This window comes from Schistocerca gregaria, chromosome 4, assembly GCF_023897955.1.
Source record: "Schistocerca gregaria isolate iqSchGreg1 chromosome 4, iqSchGreg1.2, whole genome shotgun sequence".
Taxonomy (NCBI): domain Eukaryota; kingdom Metazoa; phylum Arthropoda; class Insecta; order Orthoptera; family Acrididae; genus Schistocerca; species Schistocerca gregaria.
The window spans coordinates 570,371,607-570,384,821 of record NC_064923.1 but is presented as its reverse complement, the minus strand read 5'-3'; the positions used below and the strand labels follow the sequence as shown (position 1 = coordinate 570,384,821).

The 13,215-nt window shown below is 44.8% G+C and overlaps 1 protein-coding gene across 1 annotated transcript in view; it reads left to right on the top strand.

The window, feature by feature from the left end:
• LOC126365967 (NF-X1-type zinc finger protein NFXL1) overlaps positions 1–1,774 on the top strand; it is a 103,524-nt gene extending 101,750 nt beyond the window's left edge. Inside the window, exon 13 of the mRNA XM_050008764.1 lies at positions 1,214–1,774. Within this exon, the coding sequence (XP_049864721.1) occupies positions 1,214–1,438 (225 nt within the window). The 3' untranslated portion in view covers positions 1,439–1,774. The remainder of the gene's footprint in view (positions 1–1,213) is intronic.
• Positions 1,775–13,215: the final 11,441 nt, after the last annotated feature.

Genomic DNA, 13,215 nt, shown 5'->3' with positions numbered 1-13,215 from the left:
TTCCCAACCACTGCTTCCTTTTTGTGTCCCTTGACTCTTATAACTGCCATCTGTTTTCTGTACAAATTGTAAATAGCCATTTGCTCCCTGTGTTTTACCCTTGCCACCTTCAGAATTTGAAAGAGAGTATTCCAGTCAACATTGTCAAAAGCTTTCTCTAAGTCTACAAATGCTAGAAACGTAGGTTTGCCTTTCCTTAATCTGGCTTCTAAGATAAGTCGTAGGGTCAGTATTGCCTCACGTGTTCCAATATTTGTACGGAATCCAAACTGATCTCCCCCGAGGTCGGCTTCTACTAGTTTTTCCATTCGTCTGTAAAGAATTTGTGTTAGTATTTTGCAGCCGTGACTTATTATACTGATAGTTCGGTAATTTTCACATCTGTCAACACCTGCTTTCTTTGGGATTGGAATTGTTATATTCTTCTTGAAGTCTGAGGGTATTTCGCCTGTCTCATATATCTTGCTCACCAGATGGTAGAGTTTCGTCAGGATTGGTTCTCCCAAGGCTGTCAGTAAAGTATTAACCATATGAAAAAAAAATACCTTTGAGTATTATGTTTGTGTTAGAAACAGGAAACTAAAATATGATGTTAATGAAAATTTCATTTGATTAAAAATTGAGATTCAAGTCAATATTTGTTGATTAAAATTTCAGTTTCATAATATATATGAATACAAATAAAACACAAAAAAATCTGCTTCTACTGGGAATCAAACCAGCAACCTCATGGTTAAGAGACTAAAATGCTATTGACTCTGTTACAAGTGATCTGATTCATTAATTTGAATTTTTTTTTACTTAACAGTGCTTGGAATCTTCAAATTAGAGAGCGGGAGAGAGACGAGTATTTTTGATAAATCCATCATACTGCTTTAGGAAACTGATTTCACCTTGTTAAAGATTGTTAATGGTACTGGACGAGGGCATACCCATAGATGCTGACTAGAAGCAAATGTTCCAGAGCTATTTTTCATAAAATGTCAAAATAAAAAATTATTTTGAAGTTAAGTGCAAAACGTAACACCAGTTGCACTTACCCTCATTTTGTCAGATCCTAGGGATGTTCTTGGCACCGAACATTACAGAAACATTAATAATTCCATTTGGACATAGACTTTAATGTGCAATATGTCTTTTGGCTAAAATCTATGTTATATTACATGTTCTTACTGCATGGCTCTTGTTATGATGGATGTGTGTTATCCTTTAGGCTCGTGAATTGGAGGAACTGCAAAAGCAAAAGGAAGAGGATCGTAAAAATCAGGAAGAACTTGAAAGGTTCCAAAAGAAGTTTCAAGGACGGAAAAAACATCGTGATCGTCGCCAGCAAGAAGATGGTGACCAGTCACAGTCTCTCCTGTCTCGCTATTGGTTTATTGCACTCTGTGGAATAGTAGGTGTTATTGTAAGCTTCTATTTTGTTACACAGGTATAACAACTCTCATGAGAGTTGTCAGGTCTATGCAGCATTTCACATTAATGGATTATGTTCCTGAATTGTGATAATACAGTTGTAGGAAACAATTGGTGTGTGCATCAAATGTTATTTTGGTTTGATGCTATGAGATATGTGGTTTATTTGTAGTTGTACTACAATTTGGTATATTGTTACCCACTGTGACAATAAAGGCTGTTCATGTCTGTCACAGACTGTTGTATACACAAGCACAGATGATTTTAATCAGAGTTCCTATGTGTGCAGATAGTGGAAAAGAATGAATGAGATTTGGTGTCATGCTCAATAAATAAAATAAAAGAATATACTGTAAAATTGAGGAGCTTTTTGATATGTTGAAACAACTGTAACCTCGTCCTTCCCTGAGTACATCCGTCTCATAACTAGCTGTGGACAAAGCAAAATAATTATTCCTTCGTGTTCCACTCGCAAGCAGTGTAAGCTAAAACAAACAAGTGTGCTAGTTAACAGCTAGACAGTAATGAAATCATTTAAAATTAGTATTATTTAGAATTTGCAAGTCAATTAGCTTTACTCTTGATCATAATTTATTGCTAATACATTTAGGAGATATACAGGGTGACACAAAGAAACAAGAAAGTTGATGTTGGGAGCCCTGGAACAGTAACAGAAAAAGGCCCCAAACCATGTACAAGTATTGGATACTTAGTTACCATAGAGCAATGGGGATGGTGCAGGGCATACTGTCACCGTATGTGCATCTTACTTTCAGTAACTGACAGACAGCTGTGTGTCGAGTGTTTCAGTGCTGCTATCAGATCCCACTTAGCAGTCAAGTTTTGCCTGTACATGCAATCACAACATGGGTTCAGAATTTTTATTAGACTATTTTAGCTTTGTGGAAGAAGTCTCATGGGGTAGTATGGTCTGAAGGTACCTGACAACTGTGATACAAAACGAGATGTCATTGAAATGAGTCTTTGTCAGTTAATGCAAAAACTTGCCTCCTCATTGCAGCTCCTTGTCAAGCATTCTTATTTTAATATGTTTACAAACACCAAATTGTGCAATAACTGAATCCGAATGACTATCCTGTGCCTACAGATTGGTGATCAATTAATGGCTAAAGTTGATGAGGATGCAAACTTCATTCACAATCTTTGGATGTCAGATGAAGACCATTTTCACTTCAGTGGTTATGTTAATAAACAGAACTTCTGTTACTGGGCTCAAAGAAATCCTCATCAGCTTCATCTTTGTGCCGATTACACTGTACCAATGTTACCATATGGTGTGCAATGTCTTGTCGTAGGGTTATAGGTTGTTGTGTCTGAACGTTTATGCCACCATGTTAGAGACATTTCTGGCTGCAAGACTAACACATTTCCAAATCTTTACATTCACAACACATGGTTTAAACAAGGAGCTAACTTGCATACTTACACACTGTAAGATCCCATCCATGGTAGAGGCAGGTGATCACTCAGATTTGGCACAACTTTGAAATACAGAAAGGTCTTGATTGCAGGGTTCTTTATTAATAAAGAATTGTGTGATCAAGACCTATCTATATCTCAGAGTTGTACCAGACAGCAAGAAGTTTCAGTATGGTGTAATTCGTAGGAATGCTAACAACACTTGGTCACCCTGGTCCCCAGATCTTCGAGTATGTAACTTCTTTTATGGGAACATCTGAAGATTGCTGTGTACCAAGATTAAACCAAGCACCATAACTCAGTTCAAGAGAGAGATTGGAGAGGAAATTGCTGCAGCAGAATGGACAGTGCTGCATGCAGTACTCCAAAGCCAGGATCAGGCTTTGTACACCCGCAGCAGTCAATGGAAGCACCTTGAGGGGATGCGGCTTGGGAAGGCAGTGTGGAAAATACGGTAGCACTCCTCTTGATAAACAAATCACTACAAAACACTGATACTGACGCGGGGTAAGAATTCTGCCGTTTGCACATACCCCAGGGGAAGCGCAGCAGACGACAATGCGAGCTGCTGAGAGCATGGATAGGAGATGTTTCCTCATCGAAATGGAAGAAGAGACTAGCCAAGCGATGGTTTGGCATGCGTGGCGTCTGGAAAGCATGGCCACAAAAGCTCTACGTCCAGCAAAAGTGACCAGCGACAGTGCTGGGAAGATGCAATGGTACCTCGGCTGGTAGGCATGTTGCTGATCTTTGGATTTCAGACTGTGAAGCACGTCATCTGCTGCTTCAAGTTGAGGCGATGGAAGGAGTAGCCACACAGGTCCTCTCTTTTGAGAGGAAAAGACTGGTGCCAACTGCAGAGAGAGTGTTTGGAGCTGACAGGGTGCTAGCTGGAGGACATCCACAGGTTGTCGCTGCTGTGCTTGTGCTGTATTTTCTGGTGAGAGGAGGGGCATGGGCAGCTCCCTGTGCGTGGGAGCTTGTGAAATAGCATCACTGTTCCAGTGGTGCAGGCACTAGCATTGGGAATAGCCAACATGTGTGGGGACATGGAGGTTGTGGAAAGGGTAGTGGGATGGCGATGTCACGGTCCCAGTCATGTAGTAGGTTGGCAGAGGACCAGAGGCAGTGTCGGCTGGCGGTGTGTTGGACACGGCATCAAGGGTGGCGTCGGCTGGTGAAACATTAAGAACAGCATTTGGGTTGGTGTTGGCATGTCTCGTATTGGGGATGACAAGTTGGTAGTGCTAGAACTGGGGCTGGTGGCAGGTGGGGCAACTCCACCCCGACTGTGCTGTGCTTGTTGGCTGTAGGGGGCTCTAGGACATAGGAGACAGTTATTGCAGCTGTGTACAGATCAGTGGAAAATGTCTTGTCCCCGTGTCACAACACAAAGTGAGGGCCCAAATACTGAGGGTGGAGCGGCAGCTGGTATGCAGCCACCTGAAGCATGCTGTGAGGTCACGGCTGGGCTGTTAAGCCATGGAGCTGCTGCATGAAACCTGGAATGGTGCTTCCAGGAGTGAGAATGGTCACTTCCAAAAATTCGTCAGAAACGGTGAGTGCCCATCCACATACCATCTCAGTGACAGAAGTTTGCAGGTAGGTTTTGTGTGTGATCTGCAGGCCTGGAAGTACCAGTAGTAGGGCAGCAGGCCATTTGGAAGAATAACATGAGAGTAGCTTTAAATGTGCAGTGAAGTCACTCCACCATGTCATTAACTGCAGGGTGGTAACTGGTGGCATGGTGGAAATTGGAACCTCGGGTGACTGTCAGAGATGAGAAGAAGGCCAAGGTGAATTGGCGCCCGCAATCTACACTGATGTCATGTGGCTATCCGAAGTGGGACACCCAGGTCCGAACAAAGGCTGCAGCCACAGTTTTGGGTGAAATGTCAGGGTAGGAGTGGCCTCCGGCCAGCAAGTAAATCTGTCAATAATTGTTAGCAAATATTGATATCCATCGGAGAAGGTAGTGGGCCACCTGTATCGAGTTGAACAGGTGTAGTGTGCAAAAGGAGGCCGCATGGGAGTGAACGTACCATCTGAACTTGGTGTGTTGGCATGGAACACAAGACTGGGTGCAGTTACTGTAGTCTTGTTGGATGCCCAGCCAGACGAAGCATTGTTTCATGAGGATGCCTGGGTGTGCGAGGCCATCGACATGGTCAAATGCTGGTTTTCGGAAGGCGGGAGTGAAGATGTGGGGGAGGCGACTGTTGGAACAGATAGGTTGTGAAAGATCCATGAGGATGTCACACCACTTCTTGGAGTCAGGTATGGAGGTTGAAGCCAGAGTCTGTATTCTGAATGGCATGGGCTAGGTCCGGATTAGCTCTTGAGCAGTGGCCAGGGCATTGTAGTCACCCACATGGCGCAGAAGCGGCTGAGGCAATCTGCCAGAATGATATCAATGCCAGCAACATGCCATATGGCGATAGTGAACTGTGTGATGTACTCATGTGGCCTAAACTGTTGAGCTGAGATCTGGTCTATGTCTTTCCTGCAAAATCCAGAGGCGAGGAAGGCGGTGGTCTGTCAAAACCATAAAGACGCATCTCTCAACTAAAGATCGGAAATAGCAGACAGCTTCATGGAATACGAGCAGCTCACAGTCGTATGCACCTAAGCAGCGTTGTGCATCAGAGAGCTTGGATAAAAAGAAGGTGAGTGATAGCCAGACATTGTCCACGTGTTGGTGTAGGATGGCCCTGATAGCCATCTGGCTCACTTCCGCCTCTATAGCGAGGGGGGCAAGATGGTGGGGATGGGCTTGAAAGGGCTGCATTGGCGAGGTCCCATGCTGTTTTTCTTTTGAAGCTCTTGATCAGGGCCCGAGTCCAAGGGACCAGCTTGTTGCTTTTGTTTTCCACAGAATGCTGTAGTAGGGGGCTCTTTTGTGGCAGCGGCGACCTTACAATGGTGATGGAAAAAGTTGACCTTTCCAATGAAATGCCGGAGGTCTTTGAAGGTAGTATGGTGTGGAAAATCTGTTATGCCTGTACTGTCTCAGGGAGGGGGTGAGAGCTGACAGCAGAGACTGTGTCCAAGGTATTTGACCTCGCTTGCTCCAAAAATGCATTTTGCCATGTTTAGAATCACTCCTGCTTCCTGTAGGTGAGATAAAATTTCACATAATGTTGGCAGTGTGTAGTATGATTCCTGGAGCAGGCGAATATATCATCTAGACCGGCAAAACATCGCAGTGGATGGTGGATGTTATCCAAAAACCGCTGCTATGTTTATGTGGCATTGGGGAAGCCGAATGTCATGAATGCACTCTCGAACAGGCTGAAAGGTGTGATTATGGCTGTTCTCTCAATGTCCTCTGGGATTTGTGTGTAGATTTTAGTGCAATCTATTTTATTGAAGGTAGTAGCTCCCAAGATGGCATCGTTGTAGGTGCGGAGGAGTGGAACAGGATACCAGTCAGGGACAGTGTGGGCATTGAGTTTACGATAATCACTATAAGGGTGCCAAGAACTGTCCTTTATGGGGGGGTGAAGGGAAGAGCTGAACCCCAGCCATTTTTTGAAGGGTGAAGTACGCTTGCGTCGAACAACCCTTCATACATCTAACATTTGCTGACAATTATTGACAGATTTACTCACTGGCCAGAGGCCACCCCTATCCTTGACATTTTGGCTGAAACTGTAGCTGCAGCCTTTGTTTGGACCTGGGTGTCCCACTTCGGATGGCCACATGGCATCACCACAGATTGCAGCTCCAGTTTCCACCATGCCACCAGCTAACACCCTGCAGCCAACAGTGTGGTGGTGTGAATTCACTGCACACTTAAAGCTGCCTTCACATTTTGTTCTTCCGAATGGCCTGCTGGGATTTAGTGCTTGTGACGGAGGAGGGGGTGGACATGGCAGATAACTGGGTACCTAGGGGTAGTGGGGATGTAATGCACAGTGTCATGCTGAACGTTTCAGGAGCACTGGGTGGCTGGACGAGGAGGGGGAAATCTGCAAGGAGCTGAGCATACGGGCCTAATACCATTAGCTGTTTCATGGTGAAAAACATTGCGGTGCAGAAGCTCCAGCGGATGGTCCTACCAGAGGTGCCGTCAACTAAAGAACACTTCACTACATGTTGTAATGACCGAGGAAGTCAGTGTTCAGAATGGGGTCAGTAATGTCCGCGACCTGAAGGTCCACTGGGGTTTTCACTGGAAGCCTGCATCGAGCGAGCAAGTATGCACCACATAAGTAGGGATGACTGAGTTGGTGGTGGTGGTGGTGGTGATGAAGAGGGGAGGGGCGGGTGCTGAGATTTAGTAGTAGTTTCGGGGGTTAAATCTGGCGCATATCGACAAGATAGTGGACACAAGGACTATTGTCATTCAAATCCTGTACGAAGAGGTGCTATGAAGTGGTACTACAACTGAACATGCCTACTGCCAGCAGCTTCCGGGGTTTGGGAACCAGGAGCACAGAGATCTGCAGTTGGTCATGTTCTCACCAAACCTCTAGTGGTACCAACAAGCTGTGGCTAGTTTGCAGTGGTTGTTGTTGTCAGAAGGCGGTCAGAACCATGCCGACAGGGGTGGTCTTATTTTCCTGGGTCAGCATCATCTGATTCAGGGCAGTCAGCCCCCTGGTGGCAGGTGCGTGAGGTATAGGCGGGCAACGGAGGCCTTAAGTGCTGTCATCTTGGAGCTCAGGTGCATCAGAATCTGGCACTCATTGGGGGCCTGCTTTTGGAGCAGAGGGTATTAGTGGCAGGTGGCTTTTGGACAGGTGTGTCAATAGGCCCCAGAGCTGCAAGGTGGTAGCCAATGTTCCACAGTGCAGCCGCGGCAAGGAAGGAGTTCAGAATTTTGAACAATTTATGGGCCAAGACCGTTGTGTCACCTAATGATAAATGGGCATGGGAGGCCAGGGCAGCCTGAATTAGGGCAGGAAGGCACATGAGCAAGCAGTTTAGGAGCAGGCCTTCGGGGGGAGTATGTGCAGTTTGGTGAGTGCTCAGATGTAATCCAGCAACCGGGAGGCATGCTTGTCGTCGTACTGCTCAGAAGATGACAACTTAGTTGCCACTGCAGCTCTGAAGGTGCAAAGCTGGATATGAAGTGTTCACTTAGGTTAGTGTAGCTCTTGTTGGGGGAGGTGAAGTAACATCCTGGACTTGGACAGCCATGCTCGGCTCCAGGTGGCTGACAACAATCTCAGATTGTGTTGTGTCGCTCGTGATAGAGTCATCTGCAAAGTGGGTCTTGAAAGCATGGCTGTCTAAGCTTTACCTCCAGCAGAAGTAACCAGCGAGGGTGTTGTGGTAGTGGTACCTTGGCTTGAAGGCACTTCACTGATCGCTGTATTTTGGTCTCGCATCTGCTGCTACAGGTGGAGGTGATGGAAGGAGTTGTCCCTGTACTGCCCATAGCTAAATATTGCTCAAGTTTGTGGGACATATGATTTACATTTTTTCACCAGACACATAATCTTCCCTATAATAAATTACTAAAGAAGAAATGTATGTATAAAAGAATATATATGAAAATAAGAGACATTCAATCTCGAATTAAAAGACATTGCCACTATAGAACAATTCAAACTAAAAAGTCCCCAGTTTGGGCTAACAGGGAACATCGATCAGATACAATTAAGGGTGCTCGATATGAACCCTTATACAACTGGTGAACGAATGTAATAGAAATTTAAAAAAATGTTAACTGATATAGACTTCAGAGTAAATCGTGAAGATGTTATTCACAATACTGTACATCTACATACATACTCCGCAATCCACCATACGGTGTGTGGCAGAGGGTACCTCATACCACAACTAGCATCATCTCTCCCTGTTCCACTCCCAAACAGAACAAGGGAAAAAAAACTGCCTATATGCCTCTGTACGAGCCCTAATCTCTCTTATCTTATCTTTGTGGTCTTTCCGCGAAATGAAAGTTGGCGGCAGTAAAATTGTACTGCAGTCAGCCTGAAATGCTGGTTCTCTAAATTTCCTCAGTAGCGATTCACGAAAAGAATGCCTCCTATCCTCTAGAGACTCCCATCTGAGTTCCTTAAGCATTTCTGTAACACTCGCGTGATGATCAAACCTACCAGTAACAAATCTAGCAGCTAACCTCTATATTGCTTCTATCTCCTCCCTCAATCCGACCTGATAGGGATCCCAAATGCTTGAGCAGTACTCAAGAATAGGTCGTATTAGTGTTTTATAAGCGGTCTCCTTTACAGATGAACAACATCTTCCCAAAATTCTACCAATGAACCGAAGACGACTATCCGCCTTCCTCACAACTACCATTACATGCTTGTCCCACTTCATATCGCTCTGCAATGTTACACCCAAATATTTAATCAATGTGACTGTGTCAAGCACTACACTACTAATGGAGTATTCAAACATTACAGGATTCTTTTTCTTAGTCATCTGCATTAATTTACATTCATCTATATGTAGAGTTAGCTGCCATTCTTTACACCAATCACAAATCCTGTCCAAGTTATCTCGCATCCTCCTACAGCCACTCAACGACGACACCTTCCCGTACACCACAGCATCATCAGCAAACAGCCGCACATTGCTATCCACCCTATCCAAAAGATCATTTATGTAGATAGAAAACAACAGCAGACCTACCACACTTCCATGGGGCACTCCAGATGATACCCTCACCTCCGATGAACACTCACCATCGAGAACAACGTACTGGGTTCTATTACTTAAGAAGTTTTCGAGCCACTCACATACTTGGGAACCAATCCCATATGCTCGTACCTTAGTTAGGAGTCTGCAGTGGGGCACCGAGTCAAATGCTTTCTGGAAGTCAAGGAATATGGCATCCATCTGATAACCTTCATCCATGGTTTGCAAGATATCATGTGAAAAAAGGGCGAGTTGCGTTTCGCAGGAGCGATGCTTTCTAAAGCTGTGCTGATGCATGGACAGCAACTTCTGTCTCAAGGAAATTCATTATATTCGAACTGAGAATATGTTTGAGAATCCTGCAACAAACCGATGTTAAGGATATTGGTCTGTAATTTTGACGATCCGTCTTCTACCCTTCTTATATACAGGCGTCACCTGCACTTTTTTCCAGTCGCTCGGGACTTAACGTTGGGCAAGAGATTCGTGATAAATGCAAGCTAAGTAAGGAGCCAATGCTGTAGAGTACTCTCTGTAAAACTGAATAGGAATCCCATCAGGACCTGGCGATTTATTTATTTTCAATCCATTCAGCTGCTTCACAACCCCAGGGATGTCTGTCACTATGTCCTCCATACGGGAATCTGTATGAGACTCAAACGGCGGTATGTTTTTTACGATCCTCCTGCGTGAAAGATTTCTCAAATGCTAAATTTAAAATTTCAGTTTTCGTTTTGCTGTCTTCTGTTGCCAGGCCAGACTGATCAGTGAGTGACTGGATGGAAGCCTTCGACCTACTTACCGATTTTACGTAAAACCAGAATTTCCTTGGGTTTTCAGCAAGATCTTTTGCTGTGGTATGACAATGGTAGTGGTTGAACGCTTCGCGCATCACTCTTTTTACAGCAGCACGAATCTCTACTAACTTTTGCCTGTCCTCATTCTCCCGATCTTTCTTGTACGGCAAGTGCAACTGCCTTTGCTTCCTGAGCATTCTCCGATGGGTCTTTTCTGTCCGCCCACTTTTTCGGCACATACTTGTCCAATGCGTGAATTACAATGTGTTTAAAATTTGCCCATAGTTCTTCCACGTCCATCGTACTGGTAGTAAATGAAGTCGATTCACGTGACTAAGTGGGATGCTAACAACTGCTTATCTGCTCTTTCTAGTAAGAATACTCTTCTAGCCTTTTTGACTGACTTTTTAACTTTCATAACCATAGTCATAATGACAACATCATGATCACTAATCCCTGTCTCAACACTGACACTGTCGATGAAGTCTGGTCTGTTCGTGGCTACCAGATCTAAAATATTTCCATTACGTGTTGGCTGTCGATTTAGCTGCTCAAGACAGTTTTTGGATAATGTGTTCAAAAGTAATTCACATGATGGCTTGTCTGTACCACCTGTAATGAATCCATAGACATCCCAGTCTATACTAGGTAGGTTGAAGTCGCCTCCCACTAATATAGCATGACCTGGGTACTTCTGCGATACAGAATGTAGACTACCTTTGAATGATTCTATAACTGTCACGGTGGAACCTGGTAGCCAGTAATAACACCCCACAATTAACTTTATTTCCCCTAGCCCTGTTAAACGTGTCCAGATAACTTCACAATCACACTCTACTTCGACCTCAGTAGACACACTATTTTTGTCAACTGCAATGAAGACACCACCTCCTACAGTGTCTAATCTGTCTTTCCAATACACATTCCAATCCTCACTAAATATTTCAGAACTTCCTATCTCTGGGTTCAGCCAGGTCTCAGTCCCGAGAATAATTTGTGCGCCACACGCTTCCTGGAGGGCAATAAATTCAGGAACTTTATTCCAAACACTCTGAAAATTTACTGCTAATATCTTGATAGCTGAAGTGTCTTTTACACTGATCGTGTCCTGATTTCCCTGCCTGCACATCAACTGGTGAGTGTTCATCAGGACACCTTGCACCACTGCCTAGCCTGAAAAACCCCCATGTGCACGCCACAAGTACTCTGCTGCTCGAGTAGCCGCTTTTTTTGTGTAGTGCACCCCTGACCCATCTAGGGGGGTCCTACAATTCCCCACCCAATAGTGCAAGTCTAGAAATCAGCAGCCAAGACCGTCACAGAGTCGACGAAGCCTCTGGTTGAGACCCTCCACTCGGCTCTAAACCAAAGGACTCCGATCCACTCTGGGAACTATGCTGCAAATAGAGAGCTCTGCTTGCACCCCGCGTGTGAGGCCAATGGTTTTCACTAAATTCGCCAGCCACCTGTACGAACTGAAGATCGCCTCAGAACCCAAGCGACAGTCATCATTGGTGCCGACGTGAGCAACTACTTGCAGACGACTGCACCCCGTACACTCGATAGCCGCAGGCAAGACCGCCTCCACATCTTGGATGAGGCCCCCCGGCAGACAAACCAAGTGCACGTTGGATTTATTTCCAGCCCTGTACGCTATTTCCCTAAGGGGCTCCATCACCCGCCTAATGTTGGAGCTCCCAATAACCAGCAAGCCTTTGCCCCCGTGTACCTGCTCGGGGCCTGCTGAAGGAGCGGCCACCTGCCCACTGACAGGATGAACGGGCGAGGCCAGCCTCCACATTGGCCCTCCGCCTCGAGCGAGGTGAACGCACTGCAGTCCGCCACTCACCCTGAGGTGAGGGCAGCCCCAACGCGCCGGGTACACTAGAAGGTGCCTCAGTGACTGAGTCAGTGGATGCAACAAGCAACAACTGGGGTGTCTCAAGCGACGCGCCAGACCCTCCGCCGTCGATGCACCTCGAGGCAGCAGCCTGAAGGCGGCTGACTGTGGCCAACAGCATGCTCAGCTGCTCGCGAACTTCAGCCAGTTCCTCCTGCGCCTGCACACACCCTATCCATCCTACTGCTAATATCTAACAACTCCGCGAATTTATACTCTACAGCTATCAATAAGCAATATTACTCCTCTCAAATACGAGAAAATGAAAGGATTTTATGTAATTAAATATGCGAGGGCACAAACACTCTGAAAGAAATTAAGAATCAAACTACAAAACAAATATGAAAGGTAAATTGGCGACTCGCTACTGCACTGATACTTCACCAGCGCCTGCTCAAGGCTTACTGTACAATACAAAGTGTAACATTTTACTAAACAAAACCAACAAACAAGAATTATATTTTATTTTAGTGGCATACAGATTATATCTGTATAAAACGTCATAGATTAATTCCTGTACTATCAATATAAGAACTGAAAATATATAAATGTCCAGGCAACTCATTTGAGCTATGTTCTCAGTGAACGTTATGTGCTAAATTTGTATTGCTTAGCAATTACAATATCTAGGCAAGGTATTCAAAGAAACAACATTGTAATTGTGTTTCTTGAAGTTTTCATTGCAGATCAAATATTCCATCATTTTTCAGTGTAGCATCCGGGATGGTATTAGTTCATGTTCTGGTATTTTGGCTGACAACCTTTCAGACATTCTCCAGGTGACACACTTGCAATATTTTTCAGTCACTTTACACAACAGTGTGCAACAAACTTATCTATCCTACTCTGCGTAGGTAGAAACACAGTTTTTGATTATTCACACTGATTGCAATAAGGGGACCAATGGAAAGAAACAAGTGGTTCCAATAGTGACCGACAGCAGATATCATGAGGTGAATTAACAACCAACACAAGTTCACAGCATAGCTGAGTCATCTAAGCAAATACCACAAACCAGGGAAAAGCCCAAATCACAAAACATTAATC